Raw genomic sequence first — 21,169 nt, forward strand, 5'->3', positions numbered from 1 at the left:
AACACCTGGCGACGCATAGCGTTTTTTTAAAAGCTGAGAAATGCACCGTATTTGATAGCTTGCTGCAAGACCGAGCAAATCTACTGCGGGTGTGGTGCCTGTTATCGGACCCGGAGTTAGCAACATCCCCCAAGAAACCGAAGAGTAGAGTCCTGGCCCCTAGCCCTGCCAGTGTAGTAGAAATGATGACGGATGATGATGGCAGCAGCAGCCGTTCTTCTCTGCGTGAGTAGCTTAATGTTGTTCGTGTGTAATTATTAAATTAATGAACTAGCAAACTCCATTGTAGTTACATGCGGCTGTCTTCTTGTTTGATAGAGTGATACCATATATGCCCTATAGCTACAGAAAAGGCTAACATTGTTATCATTTTCCAAAAAAACAGCTAAACATGAGAGGTTTTAGGACAAAGTTTATGTTTTCCTTTGTTTAAGCACCTGTTTCGACCAAAGGAGGTATGTTGTATCTACAGAAAAGGCTAACTTGGTTATCATTTTGCAGAAAAAAAGAGACTTCTAAAAATAAAAACATGAGAGGTTTTTGGACAAAGTTTGTGTTCTCCATTCTTTAAGCACCGGTTCAGGTACCGTTTAAGCACCGGCAGCGTTTCAAAAGTACCGGTTTGGCACCAGTATCGGATAAAACCTAAACGATACCCCTCCCTACTTGACGGTGATAATAATAATGGATTGGATTTATATAGCGCTTTTCAAGGCACCCAAAGCGCTTTACAATTCCACTATTCATTCACTCTCACATTCATACACTGGTGGAGGCAAGCTACAGTCGTCGCCACAGCTGCCCTGGGGCAGACTGACAGAAGCGAGGCTGCCATATCGCGCCATCAGCCCCTCTGGCCAACACCAGTAGGCGGTAGGGTAAAGTGTCTTGCCCAGGGACACAAAAACCAGGACAGAGAGCCCAGGGATCGAACCAACGACCTTCCAGTTACAGATGCGCTTCCCAACCCCCTGAGCCACGGTCGCACTGATCATCAGTGATGGCATCTATCTGATAATAAAACATTTCTGTACTGATGGACGTGACCTCCCTCTTTCACAGAGCGTGAGGGACACTGATTGGTTTAGTCAAAGAGAGTATACAGTTGCGATAATATAACCTGTTAGTCTTGTTTTGAACCCTAGAGGATAGAATTTCCAAATTTACCATCTTGATTGCAGTAAAAACTGATGTGATAAAGAAGAGCGGGTTTATATGCTCATTGGCTAATGTCTTGTAATTTTAGATTTTAAAACCAGTGGACAAAAATGGATGGATGGATATGACCAAGATTAAGAAAGCACACTTAATTTTTTATTCAATGTCACCCAAAATAGTCCATAAAATCAGCAGGAAAGTCTTTACAGAGGTCCAGACAGAAAGATGTTTTTTTCACTTCTATGGAACTGGAAGCCTTCAGATAAAATGCAGGTTCATTTCAATTTAATTTTATTTATATATTGCCAAATCACAACAACAGTCACCTCAAGACACATTATATTATAAGGTAAAGATCCTGCAGCAATACAGAAAAAACATCAACCATACACTATATCAGTCATCCAATGTTAAAGGTATAAGATATGTTTAAGATCATACTTAGACATTGCTCTTTACCATCATGCCAAATAAGTGAATAAAAGCACCTGGTTGATAGAACTGTACATCAGGACTCTAAGACCTAGCAGATCAACTTAAGCACTGCATGGATTGACTACAAGAAAGACAACGAATTAATGCTCCACACTTATTGGAGTGCTTGGCACTATACAAGATTAATAGTATGCTAATCACATTTATTAGGAACTCAGTGTAACTGTGGAAGATAATCCTGGAGGCTAACTCCAAGGCAATCACAGAAGTTACCATTTAGTGCAGAATATACTGAGATAATGGTCCCCACTGTCCCCACTGCTACACTGCATAGGCCTCATCATCCTAAGACAACTCATTACTAAGAGTGGATATGGATATAGATTCTGGATTGGAGTGACCATCAACCACCTCCTGAAGATGGATGACATCAAGCTGTACACCAAGAGTGAATGAGACATCTCACCAGGATCTACAGCGAGGACATCAAGATGACATTTGGATTGGATAAGTGTGGCTGAATAACTATTTACATGATCCAGACTGAAGACAGAATTGCCACAAGGTAGAAGTTCAGGTATACAGGAGTGAGTGTCAGAGCCAAAATCTAGAATGAAACATGGACCATCCGTGAACATATCGGGATGATGCCCCCCAAGATGAACTGCTCCAAGGATGAGTCTGGCAGCCAAAGACGGATAGTGATCAGGAAGGGGAACTATCATGGACAACTAAGCCCCCACATTGAGATGTACCATCAACAGCTAGAGAAAGTGGCTGACATTAAGAAATCTTACTAGATCGGTGGCTAGAAAAGGCTGACTTAGAAGACAGTAAAGAGGCTCTGATCACAGAAGCAGAAGAATAGACCCCAACCACCAGATCCACAGAGACAAGTGTCTACCACAGCCAACAGGACCCAAGTTGCAGACTGTGCCCCAGAGACTATCCAGCACATAGTAGCAGGATGTAAGATGCAAGCTGGGGCAGCATACACTGAGAGGCACAACCAAGTGGCTGAAATAGTTTACAGAAACATCTGTGCCCCATATGGACTAGAAGTCCCCAAGTCCCAATGGGAGACACCACCAAGTTTGTTGAAATCAACAGGGCTAAGGTCTCAAGGGACTTCAATTTCCCGACAGACAAACAGCCGCTAGCTAACCAACCAGATATAGTGGTGGTTGAAAAGGAGCAGAAGACCACAGTTGCAATAGATGTAGGAGTCACAGCAGACAGCAACATCAGGAAGAATGAGCATGAGAAAATAGGGAAGTGCCAGAGGCTGAAGAAACAACTGGAACTAATGTGGAAGGTACAGTCCAAAGTGGTCCCAGTGGTAACAGGAGTATTAGAAGCTCTAATGCTGAAACTGGAAGAGTGGCTCCAGCAGATTCTAGGCACAATATCCAAGATCTATTTCCAGAAGAGTGCAGTCCTAGAAACAGGTAAGAATTGCGACCCTATGAAAAATAGCTGCTGCATTGCTGCTGCTAATGGGGGTCTTAATAGACATAAACATAAAGATACTATGCAAAACCCTCAAACTCCCAAGCCTCTGGTAGAGGACTTAAGCTTCAATGAAAAGGGAGATTTTAAATATATGTATATATATCTACATATTCTTTTTCACACATATCCTGCTTTTCCTTCTTTCTCACTATGTCCGAGCATGCTTTCCCTTTCTCCTTCTCCTTTGTCTTCAGCCAATAGTAGGGTAGTTTCCACCAGCCCCCTGCTGGTCAACAGCACTGGTGGCGGTCTTTAACTTCAGCCTCTAGTGATCTCATATGGATATCTCATTTTTGATGATCTGCATGTTTGACTTGGCACACACACACACACACACACACACACACACACACACACACACACACACACACACATAAAACTTTAATTTGTCACCCGCCTGTTTAAATATTGTGAAATACTCTCTCTGTAAAAGGGCTTTAACTTTTAGCAAGAAAATCCAATAAGCAAAATCTGCCAAAATGTCAAACTGTTCCTTTAAGGCGAAGATAATCTTAATGTGATTGTAATTCCGTGTGCTACAATCATTTAAGCTTCAAGAAGCCTTTGGGAAGCATGGCCCAGATCAGTGTCTGATATCACTGCATATGACTCATGTACGAGTGAAGAAATTTCATGGTGACCTTTTGATGGGATCATCTGTTTATTTATGAATACGTGAGACTGTTATAATTCCTCACAGTTTAGTAAAAATCCATAATGTGATTTAGGAAATGTTGCAGTTGAGCAACAACATGCAGCTGAAATTTCAGCATCAGCCATTCTGTGGTTTCTAGGGGGCAGGACCACAGCTGACTCATATTCCCTTTTGTTAGTGTGGGAACTAATCATAGCATCACAGAAAAAGCTATTATGATGTTTGGATTACAGATTAGACTGCAGAAGCCAGTGCTGAAGACCAGTGACCAGCACAACTCAGAAGACTAGACACAAAGGCAATTTGTTGTTTGCGAGAAATAAGACAGCTTCTGGCAGCTGATGAATAATGATCATTTCATTTCATAAATGTACACTGAAGTGTGCACTACATCTAGGCCAACATATTTGAAAAAGTATGATTTTGCATTCAACTGTATGCCAAATCTATTTCTGTATAAAAGCCTGCAGCCTGTAGCTATAATGAACAAGTGCAATGTCCAGATGTGATGTCACACTGAGCTCCTTGTCAGTTCTAATGGAGCTTTAAATAAAGCTCTGAAGGCCCTCGGCCCCTCCTTCTTCTTTTTTTCTGATCTTTGTGATCACAACACAGCAAATCCCTTCAGTGCTTTTTCTCTGTCCTCCACATGTTCAGTGAAAGTACAAACCTACATACATGAACAATCAAAGCTGGCATAAATCAGTTCAACACACTCAATAGCTCACGCACACTGCACTGGACTTGCTTTCCCCTCCAGTTCATCAACACACAGATTCAGCTCGATGCTAAGAAACATGCTGCAGGGGTATGGGCCCATGCTGTCTTGCAGCTGTCCTGTAGCACCTGCAGGTTTTCATCTGTGTTGTGAAGATCCTGTTCGATCTCATCTCTGTTTACTTGTTTAGAATCATACAAGTGAATTTAAACAGGGATTCACCTGTTGATACATGTTCTAAGTCTTTGTTATACAGGCTATATGGCTGCATAGCAGCCAGACAGCCAACATATGGAAACAGCTATTATAGATCTACACCATGGTTACAAGTCATAGTAATAGCAGCACCGCAAAAATGTCCTAAGTAGCATGCTCTAACTTGTTTATTTGCAAAAATCAACATGTAAAAATGACTTGTTTGCTTTGTAATTGAAGAATATGCCAGTGTTTCTCATATCAGCAGCTGTAGGCGCACATGTGCATGATTTACACTTATATGTTAATAAATATGACTGCAGATGAAGTACAGATGTCCCTCAGAATCAAAGTGCAAAGGCTTTGTTAGACACCCAGAGAGTCCTAATATTAGGGTGAAGTTCCTTGTTGTAGAAGAACTGCCAAGCTCTCCTTGGAGCTTTAGTGATTAATAACGTAACGCAGCCGCAAGATATTTTGTGCTCTGGACAAGGAGTTCAACACCATCTGAATCCTCCCCAAGTCCCTTTTTTAAATCTTTGGATGGAAATGAGAAATGTAGAAAATTATGACCTAGGGTATCAGCATGGCAGGTTAAAGAAAAAGAAAAGCATCTGAGACTTTATGTTAGGGGGGGGGTAGAGTTTTTGATTATGACCACAGAGTCGGGAGAGTTCTGTGATATGCAACTGTCTGTCAAATTGAGACACCTGAAGCAAGTGTTCCATTTTTTCTTCTTAGCCACCGATCACATGAGAATCCAGCCAACATAAGTTAAAATGTTTTCTTTAGCTGCTTGTATGCAGCAGCAGTTGAGAGAAGGCTTTTGCTGGAGTAGGTGCCTTTTTATATTAGAAGCCTCTTCCTGAGGGCTTGAGCGTCTCTTTTCCATCCTCGTCTGACCTTTCACTTTGAAGTGTTTTGCTGTCAGGATGGTAGTCGAGTGTATGTGTCTTGTATATTGCGCCATTCATTCTCTATTAACTGTGGACCCTGATGCACAACACTCCCATGAGAACAGCTGTCTCTGCACATCCATGTACTGGCGCGTCTATCGCCAGCGATTACACTGTGTTCAAAGTCGTATCACGAGTCTTGCCCATTCAGGTTTGATCAAACAGGAACAGGATCTCCTCTTGCTGTCTGTATGGTTTCTGTGAGTCACACCTGCATTATTCACCGTCTGGAGGAAAGGCGTTTTGCATAAATGGGAGACACGTCTACCAAAAACAAAGCAAATGTAAATCCTTTATGTAACGGTTGATGTTAAAGAATGACTTGTGAGCCACGGTTAGTGTAAATTATTCAAGCGCAGAATACAAATGATGTTTCTGTGCTAATATTCATTTCATATCTCTTTCCCGAGGTGCCCCAGAGGCTCCATATATGATCTCCATGTTACCTCTCCACGTCTTTATTGTCACTGCATTCATTAAAATGCACTTCAAAAAGCTTAATGAAAGCAAATGAGAATGTGGTAATGCTAAAACATCGCATAACAGCGAAGAACAGAGCTTAGAGTGTAGCTGCACTTGGGATAAAAGTGCTTATGCCAAAAATCAGTGGATAAAAGTGCTCTGCGCGCAGCAAGGACTTTGAGTTACTCTTTTGTGTGTGTTTAAATATCAGGGCACATGTTTTGGAAGCTGATCAATGTCAACTGAACTTCAAGTGCAGGTCTCTTCAGGTGCAATTGAAGACAGCTGAAGAGCTAAAGTGGAGGAAAGGGAGAAGTAGAACAACTGAGTTGGAATCTGATTTATTCATTGTGTCCTTGAAGGGAGAGGGAGATAGGGCGAAAGACTGCAGTAAGCTGCAAAGTGAGAGAGCTATTGAACCAGAAAGTTCTTTTATTCTACAGTAATCAAAGTATCCTCCCCATGACACGTCCTCCCTCTGCCTTTTCAGTTTTCCCTCTGTCTTTCTCTTATTCTCTCACACACACACAGACACACATACACATAGTGACAGAGCCTATGTTATATCAGATTAAGTCTCACAGCCACAGGCCCAAAGAGGCAGTGATCACGAGAAGCCAGCCTCTAGTCGCACAGTTCAGCACATTCGAGAAAGTGTGCTACCCCACAGTGGGGGATGATGAGTTGTCCTCTGTGGGAGGAAATGTCCTCTCCTGGTCCTTTGATTAGATTAACACTTCCTTTCCCCGTGTCACTTTCTGAATGAAAGGACTCGTCCTAATTGCTTGTTGCCCCTTTGTTTTTTTTCTTCTGGTCTCGCAGCACAAGTGCTGCCACTATGTCGCCTCCTCCCCACCCACCTTTGATAGGTGAATAAACTAATTCCAGCGAACAGTCTCATGAGCATTGTTTACTGCAGTGCAGTGCCATCTTTGCACACCACTCCCCCACGTTGTCTTATTCCTATTTGGAAGCAGTTCAGGCATAACAAAGAATAAAAGACAAAAACGGGAAGTGAAAAAAAAATGACAAAAGGCGAGGCAGTGAAGCAAAAGAAGAACGAAAAAAAAAAAGCAATATCCTTTCATGCTTTGTCAGAAATGGGTTGTTTGGATCGTGGAGTGGCATTTCATGCAGCCCAAGTCTGTTCCACAGGACTGGTGCAGTGAATAAATCCTGAATCATAGAGTCTGCATCCAGAAATGAATCAAAAAAAAAAAAAGCTGGTGTTTTGCCATGTTGGATTTGTTATTTGAGCTGTGGCAGGCTGCATCTCTGGAAGGAGGAATTTCATTCTCACCACACAATACAGACCCAGAGACTAGTAAAATAACACAGACTGGGCAATCTACTGCGCTTTGTGCCTGGTTTACTCTGCAGTGTATGTGAGAATTTACACTGTGGGAATAAGAAGCTGAGAGTTAACGTGATTAACACCCCCCACTCTCCTTTCCCTTGGCTGGATTTGTTTTAGTAAATCCACATGAACGCGTCCTCCCTGAAAAATAGTTTTAAAAAGTTGAAAACGCGCGATGAAATTATGACTGATGCGACACGTGTGCGTGCGCAGTATTGTGTGCGGGCAGTTTGCGGCCGTAATAATACATTATTGATTGTGTCGCAAAGCATCTGATGGAGAGAGAAGGCGAAAAAAAGATCACATGCCAGATGAAGCTGTCAATGGAGCCCTCAATCAGTAGATGCAATGCAGACACAGAGAGAGAACCAGATGGTGCTAACTATTGATCCGAAACATGCACACATACTTCCACAGATCAATGTTGAACTGGTATAGGGAAAAACTCTGCTCTCTGTGTTGCTGTCTGCAAGGAGAGGGAGCGGGCTGCCCGGGATGCTCATACTCCAGCAGTATCATGCTCGAGTTAAAGTATGCAGTGTGTTTAACCTCTGCTGAGATGTTTTCCTATAATCCCTTCAGGCCACTGAATCAGCCCCAGTGTTTTGTTCAACGCAGACGGGTTTAAACAATGTTGTGAAAGCACACGCACAAGGACACAGGAACCCTTTCTGTACATTTTTATTTACAAAATGTATTAAAATTCTCTATACAGCGCCTCACTAATGAGGTTCAGCAAATTATGCATGCATCTTTTGCTCTTTTGTACCCACTACTACGCCTGGCGATATTATGTTTTCTTTTTGCAGAAGGTGAGACGTACAAAAAAAAAGAAAAGAGAAAAAATAGAAAACAAAAACGGTGAAAGTGATTCTACTAAAAGAATTACTAGGGCTGGCTTTCTAGCATTAAACCTAAGGTGGCTTTGTGAGTAGCAGAGCTCGTCAAGCATCATTGATTTCACATGCAATTTCTTATAAAATAAAACAAAAAAACAACAAACAAGGAGGAAAAAAGGGGAAATCAATATTCAATTGTGTCATATAAATAGTTCTCGTTTATCTAAATGTACACATCTTTCTCTGTTTGCTCTTTCTTTTTTTCACATTGTCAGTTTTTTAAATATTTATATATATTTATGTATATAAAACTATCTGCCCATAGTTTCAGGTGATTTGATAAGTGTCTCCCTAAATCCTATGGAATCACAGTCTTTTTGAAAGAAAAGAAATTCTTACAGCAATATGTAAATGTGCTAAGCTCCAGGACTCTCCCTGGTTTAACCTTGTAGAAATCTATTTTCCATTTTATTCATAATTTTTTTTTTTGTAATTTTCATTTACTAAGTGAAGTCACTAAACACTGTAATGCTCATTAAAGGAAATCAAATCAAAAAGCGAACCACAGCTCATTGTAAAATGTGCAGTTGTTAACGAAAATGGTAAGGTAATCCAAAATACTACAGTTTAAAAGCCATTACTGTTATCCTTTAATTGGACTGCAGTTAATCTACAATTGAATTACCCTTTTTTGTTTGGTATTACTTTGATGTACAGAAGACTTGAATGACTCGGGAAAAAACACTGTTCGGAGCGACAAACCTTAGTGAGTCAGTGCCCCTTTGATATTTTACAAACTGTAAATCACAAACAGATTTCTCTTTCCCCAGGCATAAATACTTTGCTTTACACACTCGTCATACAAAACACACTCTTGGCAGTATCGGAAGTGTGAATTATGACCTGGTCCCGTAGCGCGTGAAAGCTGAACCAGGTCATCTTCTCATCTCCGTGGGTCCTGTCAAACTTTCAGAAGACAGTGGCAGCAGCACCAGAGTTAAGAGTACAAACGACACACGTCATTGTTTTGGACTGAAATAGCATTTCACTCTAATAAGATAAATCTTTTAAAACTAGTACATGGTCACTAGAAGTGACTTAGAGCAGTATAAAAGCTATGTCATTGTAACCAGTGTGTAACAGTACACTGTGTGGATCTAATAAAATAATCTGAACACACAGAACCAGTGAAAATCTGGCAGCAGAAGAATGAAGAGTAATCTGATCGCATTAAATACAAGAAACCAATTATACACTTGTCATGTGAGATTTGTCGGCTTTCTGGCACTTCAAAATGTGCTTAGGGTTGCAAATGATGGCTTTTGTTCTCTCATTCATGTCACGTCATATATATCTATATATATAAATATATATAGATATATATATATATTACTGCACCAGTCCTCTGTTTTGTATGCGTTTCAAGCAAAAAGCAATATTATCAATGAGTTGCATTGATTGGACTTGGAGTTCCATAAGGCACTGATAGGAGGGAACCACGCAGGCTCGTCCCATGACCAGTCCAGTCGTGTCGTCATTGCAGATTATCGTGCCGTGTCCGCCCAGGAGGATCTGGCAATCCTCGTGATCCTGTGCCTTTCTTAGATATAGTCACAGTTGTAAGGGAAAATGGAAATGTTTCCTAAACCTGTGACAGCACAAAAAAACAAAAGCAAACAATGGAAAAAGTTAACTTTTGTTCTGGACAACTCATGTTGAACACATGACTTTTTATTACAAAATAAAATGTGGGGATTTCCTTATTGGCTGAAATGCAGTATCTTTTATTATATAAAGCTTTGTTTGAAAGGCTCTACAATTCACTCGTCAACATCAAATATCTTTAACCAAATTAACAACATGAGGGAAAAATACATCTTTCTGCCTCCATCCTAACCTATTTCATCATGACTGTGCTGACACGGTTTGTGGGAAGGAAAGGCAAACAACTCCCTCGACTGTGATCAGACTTTGACTGTCTGACGCACATGACATCACCTCTTTCCAACCAAGTCCTGCCCACTTCAAACCAGTCAGAAGAACACAGAAACACACTACAGAAGCCTCTTGTGTAAACAGTCGAAACGAAAGAAAAGAAATGAGCGCCGGTGGATTCCTTCGCTCAGAATAAAGAACTGATTGAAAAAATGTGTTCTCAATGAAAATCTGTTGACAAGTCACACTTTGTGTCTAATGAGAGCACACGTGCAAACAATCTGATCAAATCCAAGATGAATTTTTAATTATGTCCCTATCAGTGCATGCTTATCTTTATTCAGTGAATTTCTGTAGAACTGCTGCAGAGGTAGTCTGCAACTTCTCATTGGTCGCTGACATTTTCTGTGGAGGTTTTTTTTTTCCAGTAGAATTATGCGTAGTAAACAAACCCATGAAAACAGGTCAGTGCACTCTGTGGATCATTCAGGATGATGTGGTCTATATTCCTGGTAAGGATAAGGTAGATGTTCTTAAAGCTTCAAAACACTATTTATATTAGCAATGGCTCTGTGCAGTGTGGTGGAGGTTGCTTGTAGTGATAAACACTCTGAGAATTATCACACATCCCATATTCCTTTATCACTATGTAGTTTAACACCTTTTGGCCCGTTTCATTTGGTTTTACTTTAGAATGAGTATAGAGATGCCTGCTGTCGCTTCAGAAACTAGTTTGGAAATGCCTTTTTTGCACATTTTGGCCATTTTGCACATTGCTGCTTTTTTTAGTTTGTTTTTTGAAGCCAAGCAAAAGGCATCTGCCTGAAAACTGTGGGTGCTGCATACATATCCTGCTTTATTGTCTGTTTTTCTCTAAATGGGGCCATGAAGTCATAAATGAAGATAATACTGTATTAAATAAGCTGAAATTTGAAAGACCCGTAATAAGGAACAATTTCTTTGAGGTCTGAAATTTAAACAAGCGTAAGTGTGTTACCAGAACCTGAACCTACATCTATTTTAATTGTCTTTTAGCCAAGAGGTTTCACAAAACACAGCATGTTTTGGAAATTGAATGCACTCTTACATGTAATACTTCTAGATGGAGTATGCAGCTTTTTTCTTTGGTAAATAAAGTTTCCCGAAAAGCTTGCACTATATCTTACCTTCCTGTACAGGACAAATGATTAGGTAGTGAAAACAGAGGAGAATTTAGTGCTTACATGGAGCCCAAAACTAAAAAGCTAAGCAACAAGTTTAACAGAAACAAAGTAATGCTACAGTCATATACAGTCAGCTACTGTGTTCAGTGCTACTGTCTGACATAATACACCAATAAATGTATTAAATCAGCAAAAATCACAAATCTGTTGTACATCAGAATAAAATGATTTGGCAACCATGTTGCAAAGAAATGTTCCGCAGACCACTTGCGCTCATTGGTGCAGAGTGACTGCAACTGATTGCAACATGTTGCCAATCTGTCAGCCTTTTTTTTAAATTACATATCTTTTATGATATGTCGACCCCAGCAGGCCAACTGTGCTGCAATCTGATTTTGTACTCTTGAGTGACTGAGCCACAAAAGTAAGTGAGATTTAAAGATTAAAAAAAAGAAAAAATTAGTAGAACTAAAGGAATTCTAAACAAAAACTTGAATTTCCTTCAGTTTCTCTGAGCATTGCACGGTCTGACCTCGGGGTGAGTTTGCTGGGAGGCACAGTCCTGGGAGGATTGGCAGCTGTCTTGAATGTTTTCCACTTGTGAATAATCTTTTTCACTGTAGAATGATGGACTTTAAATTGTTTGGAAATAGACTTCCCAGACTGATGGGCAGGAACAATTGCTTCTCTAAGATTATTGCTGATGTCTTCTCTCTTTGGCATTGTGTTAACACACACCCGAATTCTGCCAGAACCGCTGCCTTTATAGACAGACTCACACTTGCTGTTGATCAGTTAATCCAGTACATTTGATTAGCCGTATTTGGTTGCTAATCTTAATTGCTGAGCACGCAGTATGGGCGTACTTAGCTTTTCACACAATGCTTTTGCATTTTAGCTAACTTTTTGTTAAATGATGACATGGTTTGATAGTTGTTGTTCTTTATCTAATGCTGTTTTTACCTCATTTTTACCTCATGCTGAGTACAGTGGCCCTGAGACATCAAATGCGCTGTAACTTAAGAAAACACAAGGAAATAGAAAAATGCTGCAAAAGCATACAAAACCCAACGGAAATTTAAAAAAAGGAGCAAGAGTTTCCAAAATAACATCACAGAACAGAACTAAAGTTTTTTTGTAGAAACAATAATGTGATGGAACAGCTGCGGAAGTTACAAGTGGCTTATTGGTAAACATGTATATGAATCATGCGATTAAAACGCACATTATCCTGCATCTTTTTCCCTCTCACAACACATATGATTCACCCACTTCTTTTAAACATGTCTCAGTGCAGTGTTTATGCCACGTTATTGTCTCCTCCAAAACACAGTTTTTTGGTGGCTGTAGTTCAGGAGGTCATCTACTAATTGGAAGGTTGGTGATTCGAGCCAGTCCGCATGCCAAAGTACTCTTTTGCAAGATGAAGTTGCTTTCCGATGCATCCATCTAAGTGTAAATGTGCCTGAATGTTAAATAGAAAGCACTTAGCAGTAGAAGAAAATGCTTGTGTGAATGAGGCAGGTTGTATAAAGTGGTTTTTATGCTCAAGGAGAGTAAAAAAGTGTCGTATAAGAACCAGTTTATTACTTTTGTTGTGTTTTTTCTTCTTTCATTGTCTTTTATTCACCTTTCTTTGTGTTTTGTGTCCTTTTGTAGCGTTTTTCTGTTTGCGCGTGTTTTCTTAGGTGGCAGTGTGTTTAACCTCTCAGGGTCATTTTTTAAATTGTGTCACAGAACAAAACAAAGAACAGCATACTGTAGGTTGATACGATCGGGCGTGCTGCTTGACATTCTACACACAGAGCTATATGCTACACAACAGTGTGCTTTTTCATCAAACAATTTCACAAACAGCAGCTACATACCAAACAGACAGTGGAAGACTTAATTCTGACTGATATGGCAGGAAGCTAAATGATTCATCAGAGTGCACGATGGGAACAGTAAGGCGAGGCGACGTACCTCTAGATCTTAACGCTCTCGGTTCCGTATACGTTGTAGCCTTCTCTGTATGTGGCAAAGTTCTGGGTGTTGGTCGGGGGAGCCGGCTTAAAATTCTGGGCATTCTTGGCCATTTTCAGCCGTTTGGTTTCTTGTCGTGATTTATAACAGAACTCTATCAGTGCCACCATCATGGCCAGACCCAGCCCTCCGACCAGAATATAGAAGACACCAGCCACATTGCTTAGGCTGAGAGCACTTGTCTTGTCCTGGGGGGAAGTGAATAACATCGTTAAGAGTTTTGCAGTGGAGCTAGGGCAAAAGAACAAAATGCAGCCTGCATCCTTCAAACTGAGCCTCGACTCAACAGTAAAACTGACTTAAGTGGTAAATGATCATACTCTAGATTATCATGCTCTATATTACTGATGCTACCAAAGGTTGTTTATGGTTACTAACAGCTACAAACAAAAGAAATGAAACATGTAACGAGCTGCTAAGCAATTTCAACTGAAATTATATTGCTATGTTACAAATTTATGAGGAACTTGAGATTCAGATATAGTCAAACCATTCTCCACTTAGGAGAAAGAAGCCAACTCTTGCTGGTGAATGTAGAGCTAACCTGGCGCTATGCTTCATACATGTAAAATGGCTTCTGCTCTTGACCATATAAGGAAGCTGGTCAGTATCGCATAGGTCGACAGCTGTGAACATCCCTGCCCTTTCAATTCTCTAATGGCAACACTGTCATACAATACAGTCAAATTCATAGTAGATGAATGATAGCTCAATTAAAAAACACTATATAAAAATATATATCAAACCATTTTGCTGCTGTTCACTTACCAAACATATTCAATAAAATTTGTTCATTGGAGTTTTACTATTTGCAGTTTAACCCTATGAGCATGGCGTTACCATGATGCTATCTAGCAACTCTAACCTGTAACCTGAAGCTTTAACTGTATCTCAGAGGGTTAAATAGTGGGTGTATTACATTCCTCAACTTCTTGCAATGTGCAAACAAAACCTCTAACCTCATCCGAAAGCAGCCAGATGATTTTAGAGGACACCCTACGGTGCTCTCTCCGCTTCGAGAAGTTGAATTTGTGTAAATCATCACAATAAGAGGCTTTGCTTGTTCATCACACCACAGGAGGCCAAAGAATCTAATAGACACATCTTGATGCAAACTAGTAACAACACAAATAAATCAAATTTTCATTAACAGTGTGGTAAATAGAAGCAGCAGCATAATGGTCAAAGTATCATGAATGTCAAGAATGAAAATGAGCAAAAAATAGCATTTATCAACAACTATTAACTGCTGTGATTCAATCAAAAGAGTGTGTCTTAAAGGCACTTTAGAAACGTCCCCGCAGCATTACCATTACAGTTTTCACACACAAAAATGAGTCTTTATGTTGTCAAAAAGTCATTTCTACAGCATAAAAAGAAAAAAAAAAAAACGGTGAATCTGGGGAAACAGTGCCTTAGATTAAAGCCACCGGTGAGCTGTGTTAACAGCTCGTGGCAGAAAAACTGAAGAAAAGAAAAAAACTATGTGTAGCAAATAAACAGAATGCATACTATAGATGTCAGAGAAGTCTTTGTCTTGCATATGAACAGTACGTCAAAATGCAATTTGGAATCAGTACAAAAGACCTGCAGCGACTGACCTTACTTCCAGAGTCCTTGGTTCCACATTCACCCTTATCGTACCACCATTTGTTTTTCAGCTTGTCTAAGATGCCTTGTTCACTGAGTTTCAATACTGCAAGGTTTACAGGAGTTCTTCACGTGGGAAATAACATAAATAACATTATATTATGTTATTTTATGTTATTCAACTTTTAAACTACTACATACTTTACAAAGCGATAAAGCAGGGCACCTGGCTATTCAACATCACAAAGAGCAGGCATTCTACCTATTACCTTTAAACCCCTACTCTAAAGCCAGGACCTACCCATATCGCTTTGAGTAATCGGCAGACGCTGTTCATGGGGCGACAAGCAGGTACGCAAAGTACAATCTGCAAGTCTATAAACATCAAAAAGCGCCTTGGTGCACGCTGGTTCTTTGTGTGTGGGGGGTGTAGTAGTCGCAGAGGCTTTCAGTGCAGCATTTAACAAGTTCATTCCAACATGAGCAGTTGTCTTAACAAACAGAAAAATCTAAGCAGTGAAAGAAACCTTTGCATATGCAATGTCAGTGTAATCCTGCGTCGGCTAATGCTAACTGTCACTGCAGTGACAACAGTCAATTCTGGAGGTATTACAACCAATTTCCCATTCAAGCAACTGTGCCCAAAAGTGAAAGCCTAATTAATTCTCGCATGTTCTATCCTGACATATCGCTAAGAAAACCTTATCTTCCAATTACGCCAGATTAGTGTCAGATGAGTGTGTCCCAACTAAACTGCAGGCAGCTGCAGGACTAAGCTCAAAAAGATTCGGTGGAATTTAACTCATCTCGTATTTGCCTGCAGCTGCACAATCTGACGTTTGACACAGCTGTTTCCTGCTGCTTGATAACTCCAGAAGGTATATCATGACATTGTAGTATTGCATGTCAACATACATTTGCATAATAGTCTATTGGGGTAAATTACTTCAGAGGAGGTAAAAAAATTTATTTGCATAGCTCAATAAAGATCACATTTTGTAGTTGTATTATGACTATATTGGTTTAGGTAAATCTCTCTGTGAGAAGGAAAAGCAAACTGGAAGCAAAGAAAATGTAGTGGATCGATAAATTAGTGACTACTCCCTGGGAACAATGTCCCCTGAGGGGATCTCTTGCAATGCATAATGCACTGAGAGAAGATTACACCACTATATATCCCTCATCACCAATCTGGAGAAACAGACTGTGAAGACCATACCATTGTCTTGGCTTGGAGAGACATTGATTAACAATGCAATTACCCTGTAACATGCTCTGTGTCTGAAACTCAATCTAGGCAGCGCCGTGTTTCGCCTAAGGGCAAGAAAGAGCAGTGTTAAGTGCGTGCGCATGCAGCACGCGTGCACGCTTATGTGCATCTCCAGATGTCGGCTGGAGCATGTAGTTGTGAGCAGGACAGGGGCCAGGCGATTCACTGTTTGGAACACAGCGCTTCAGGCCGCTTTATTTCCACCTAATCAGACCTTTCCACTGAGTCCCGGAGAGTCAAAACAAGCCAGGAAACAGACAGACGGTACATACCTGTGCATGATAATAGATCGATGGCAGCGCAAGAGACAGATGCTTTCAAAAGCTCTGAACAGCACAGGGAGGCGTCCTGAGCTCATTGACTACAGAACACAACGATGTTAGCAAAACACTGAAAAAGAATGTGACTTTTGAACAACGCTTTTCAGTAATGAAAGCCCTTGTTTAGCTTTATTTCACGTGTGCCTCATGAAGCCTCTTGCGGTGAGTACAGAAATGCATCGCAGCTCCTTACCTGCTCATTGGAGTCCAAGCCAATCATGACAGAAATGACAGAGCGTAAAGACACAATCTGCATTTCATGGGATCTTGCAGCTTGACTGTAATGTCGCCATGTCGCCCACCTATATCATCCTATGTGTGTCGACAGCATCGTTTGTCATAAAAATGACCTGCGTTTTAAAAGATATCATACTCGTGCCTTATGGTATATGTAATCTGGAGAGAGAAGCACAATGCTTAATGGTACTTAGGTCTAAGTGGCATTACGCTAAGCTGTCACGGGACAGTCATTCATCATTTAACCACATGTTAAAGATGGAGAGATCTGATGGTCAAAAGGGTCACAGCTGGGTTATTAATGTGTTCAATTAAAACTGCATGCAGTGGAACCAAACCACAGGTGGGTTACCAGAGCTCCCATTAAAAAGTCTTTTTCTTTAATTAGACTTCTCACGTTTGCCTGCAATGCTTAGTCCCCTCAAGACGCCGCTGTTCCCCTTGCTTTCTTGTCGGCCTCTGTTGAGCGGCCGTTTAGCGGTTGATCTGTTTTTTATTTGTTTGCTATTAAGGTGAACTGGCTTTTAAGTTGTCGTCCACTGTCATAGAAGTGAAGCAGCAGTGGTGAAGTACTGCGAAGCCATATTTTAAAGGATTAGCAAATCTCACCTCACCTCACCTCATCTCACCTAAAATGAAAGCCTTTTCAGTTCAGTGTCGCTGGCAAAGTCTGTTCTTGAATTAGACCAACTGGCTATACTCATCAAAGCTGCCTAAATAAAGCCCTAATATTTGAGGCTGGGTGATCTGTCCCACACGTGAGTAAGGGTGAATAAACAAGGCTCAACCTTTCACAGCGGCAGGGCAGACACATTCACATTTGTCCTTTCCTGTAAACACTACTTTGTCAAACAGAAACATGTGTCCTAACTCTCTTCTGTACTCTTCTTCGTCTTGTAGAAGTTTACCTTTGGCATCCATAAATATTTTTCTGTTGGTTAAACAAGAGCTCCTCAGTTTGATCTGAGCCGTTAAGCCGTCTGGTCAGACTGTCGGTAAATTTGGTAATCTGCCTTTGGGGCAGCACCAGGTTGGTTGGGGGCAGACAGTTGGTTTGGTTCTGGTTGGTTTGTTCCAACAGCCTTGCCGATTACTCTGCACTATGGTACCCGATTGTGGTGACATCGAGGCTGACCTTGGAGTCACCTCCCCCGCTGCCGCACTCTCCCTTGTCGTACCACCATTTGTTTTTCAATTTGTCCAAGAGGCCTTGCTCATTCAGTTTTAAAACTGCCAGGTTAACAGCATTTCTTGAAACGATAAAACATAACTTGTAAGAAAATGCACAGGTCCGTGAGAAATCTAATGCAAGGTAATAATCGTACTAAGCATCATGAGAGTAGTTAATGGTAGAGAGGCTACCACTGTCAAAGCAGGGGGCTTATGCACAGAAAACTATCGGTTAAAATCAGAATGGTCTAGGGAAGGACAAATTGTTTAAGAATTTCAGGAATATAGAGAGATAAGAAAGGCTCGTATGAGGTAGAGACAGTGTTAAATCTTGGAAAAAGGTGGCATAAAGGGTTACGTAGTTTAGAACTGAAGTGTGCGGGATGGGGACACTTGTCATTGAGAAGAAAAGTAACAACAACAAACATCATGCAATTAACATTCGTCACAAGTGACAGCGCAGCTTTTAAGGGCTAAATTGAAAAACCATTGAACTGTTAAATTAAAAGTGACAACACAACAGTCAGGTAGGACAGCACACGGGACAGAAGGAGAGATCGAAGGAGAGAGAAAAGCAGTGGGAGAGACATAAATATGAAATTATTGTTAGCTTTAGTCTCATTATCTGGATTTGACTGCTCTGCTATAAAACGGCAACTCTTTAGAAATACAACATTAAATATCGTTAATTAACTTTTGTATCCAAGTGCAATGAAAGGCATACAACCGTTACCTCTGTGTCCATTAACAAGAAAAAAAAAGTAAGGAGAGGAAGAGAAGAGAATGACAACAGGGGAACATCAGGGTAGGTGGAATACTATAACAACATAGGGGATATTGTTATATTATTCCACCCACCTTAATGCTGAGCCTTTGGGCGTCGCCACACCGTAGCCTTTCGAGTCGAGGTTCCCGCCGACTTTCATGGTGTCGCACGGCTTCCGCTGCTCGATGTACTCGTTCATGGTGGACTCGAGGAGAAAGGCGAACTTGCCCTTCGACTTTCGTACCCGGGCTACGCCATCGGGTGTGGTCTTAACAAACACAGAGGGCTCAGCGGATTTCATGTACGACCACATCTTCTCGTAAACTGCTATTTTGGATCGCTGCGCAGAGAAGAGAGGGAGAAAAGGAGTAGCTTAGAAATCTGAAAAATCACACATGTGCAATGGATTTCGGCATATTTTTGTGCTTCGTGATCATACGATTTAAAAAATGGCATCGTGAAGTATTTATAGACATCTTGGAATGAAAGTGTGTGATATCTTTAAATACTTCCAGGGAATAGAGCTGACAGACCTTTATGAGATCATGAAGTACAAGAATTTACAAAATCCATTCCTTTTATCAGCATTCTGAAAATGTACCCTTTAAGTACGTCACTTGAAATTCACTGAATGGAAAAATCAGTTATGCAAAAAAAGATCTTTAACAATTGAAAGGGTGTAAATTGCAGGTAATGATCATTCTATCTGAAAAATTTGCACAGGCCTCGGATTTGTTTCCTGAAAGTTCAGCCTCAGTGGGCTGAGCCTGAGTTTATGGTCCTAATTTAACTTGTAGAACTTATTACATTCATTTATTTCAACAACACTGCTAATGAAATATCTCAACTGTGACTCTGCACTGTAGACGAAGCGAGAGAAGCGAACAACAAGGCAACCCATCACAAAGTGACAAGGATGAGCATTTTCCCGGCGCCCGCAGACAGGCTTAGTGAGCCTGTAAAATCTGGAGGAGTCGGGCACTATCTATAATAAGCATCAATTAAATTATTCAATGCCGCTGGATTTATTTTGGCATAGGCATTTCACACATCCCGGTGTGATCCTGGTCCAAGCAGTGATGAGCCATACTTTCCAAGTGCTGAAGATTGGATCCCACATTAAAAAACAAACAAACAAACAAAAAAAGCCAACACACTTTCTTTTAAGCAAAGGCCAGAAAAAGGAAGAGCAAAAAGTAAAAAATAAAAAATCATAAATTTGCACGTAGAAAATGCCAAAATCTGCCAGAGATACACTATATTGCCAAAAGTGTTTGCTCATCTGCTTTCAAACACACATGGACTGGAGAAGCATCTTATTTTTAATCTACAGGGTTTAAAATGATGTCGGCCAAATATTTGCAGCTGTAACAGTTTCTTGAAAGGTTTTAGAGTGTGTTTATCAGAATTTTTTATTATTCGTCCAGAAATGCATTAGTCGGGTCAGACACTGATGTTGGACGAGAAGGCCTGGCTCAAAGTCTCTGCACTAATTCACCCCAAAAGGTGTTCTTTCAGGTTGAGGGCAGAACTCTTTGCAGGCCAGTCAAGTACTTCCACACCAAACTTGCTCATCCATGTCTTTATGGACCTTGTTTTGTCTACTGGTGCACGACGAGGAAACAGAAAGGGGCATCCCCAAACTGTTCCCATAAAGTTGGGAACATGAAATTGTCCAAAAAGTCGTACTGTTCTCCTGGATACTGCCAAACCCAGACTCGTCCATCAGATTGCCAGATGGAGAAGCGTGATTCGTCACTCCAGGGAGCAAGTCTCGACTGCTCTAGAGTCCAGTGGCAATGTGCTTTGCACTGTAAGGCTTGGATGTGTAGAGCTGTAGTTTCCATGAAGCTCTCTACACAGTGTCCTTGAGCTAATTTTTTTGGCCACATGAAGTTTGGATGCACTATGCGCCTCAGCATCTGCTCTGTGATGGAGCAATTCAGCCACTTCTGCTTTGTTATAATACCACTAACAGCTGACAGTGGAATATTTACTTTTGGCAACATAGCATACTTTGCTGTGGCCTTTTTTTCCTTCATACCACAAATCATTAGTGTAACAAGAATGAATAATTCATAATGTTAGTAAATTAAGATAACAAGACTGGGTGTGGGTATAGAGGGAGTGATTACCTTTTGTATATATTGTTCCAGTACTCCCTTGCCCATTTTTTGAGCTATCCCCTCTAGCTGTGTATCCTTTCTCTGCCCCGAGCTAGATATTCCAAGTGTTTCCTGGTTTTTAGACTTTGTTATTCCCCTGCACTATTAGCATCATTAGCATTGCTATTATTAAAGCTTGTAAGTAAGTAAAACTTTATTTATAAAGCACCTTTCAAAATATAAAATCACAGAGTGCTTCTGTCACAGTATGTCGAAGCAGACTGTATGAATGTGAGGAGGA

The 21,169-nt window shown here is 40.7% G+C and overlaps 1 protein-coding gene across 11 annotated transcripts in view; it reads right to left on the reverse strand.

The window, feature by feature from the left end:
- Positions 1-8,113: 8,113 nt before the first annotated feature.
- The window catches only part of LOC113035105 (glutamate receptor 3), a 96,571-nt gene continuing 83,515 nt past the window's right edge, over positions 8,114-21,169 (reverse strand). For 2 of the 11 annotated variants that reach the window (XM_026190409.2, XM_080307040.1), the window contains 4 exons: positions 18,856-19,103; positions 17,963-18,077; positions 13,351-13,598; positions 8,114-9,935 (listed from right to left, as the gene is read on the reverse strand). In XM_026190409.2, coding sequence (XP_026046194.1) covers positions 13,353-13,598; positions 17,963-18,077; positions 18,856-19,103 — 609 coding nt within the window. In that variant the 3' untranslated portion in view covers positions 8,114-9,935; positions 13,351-13,352. The other 9 variants (XM_026190416.2, XR_013911695.1, XR_013911698.1 and 6 more) reach the window with 9 other exon arrangements.

Source organism: Astatotilapia calliptera, chromosome 2, assembly GCF_964374335.1.
Source record: "Astatotilapia calliptera chromosome 2, fAstCal68.1, whole genome shotgun sequence".
Taxonomy (NCBI): Eukaryota; Metazoa; Chordata; class Actinopteri; order Cichliformes; family Cichlidae; genus Astatotilapia; species Astatotilapia calliptera.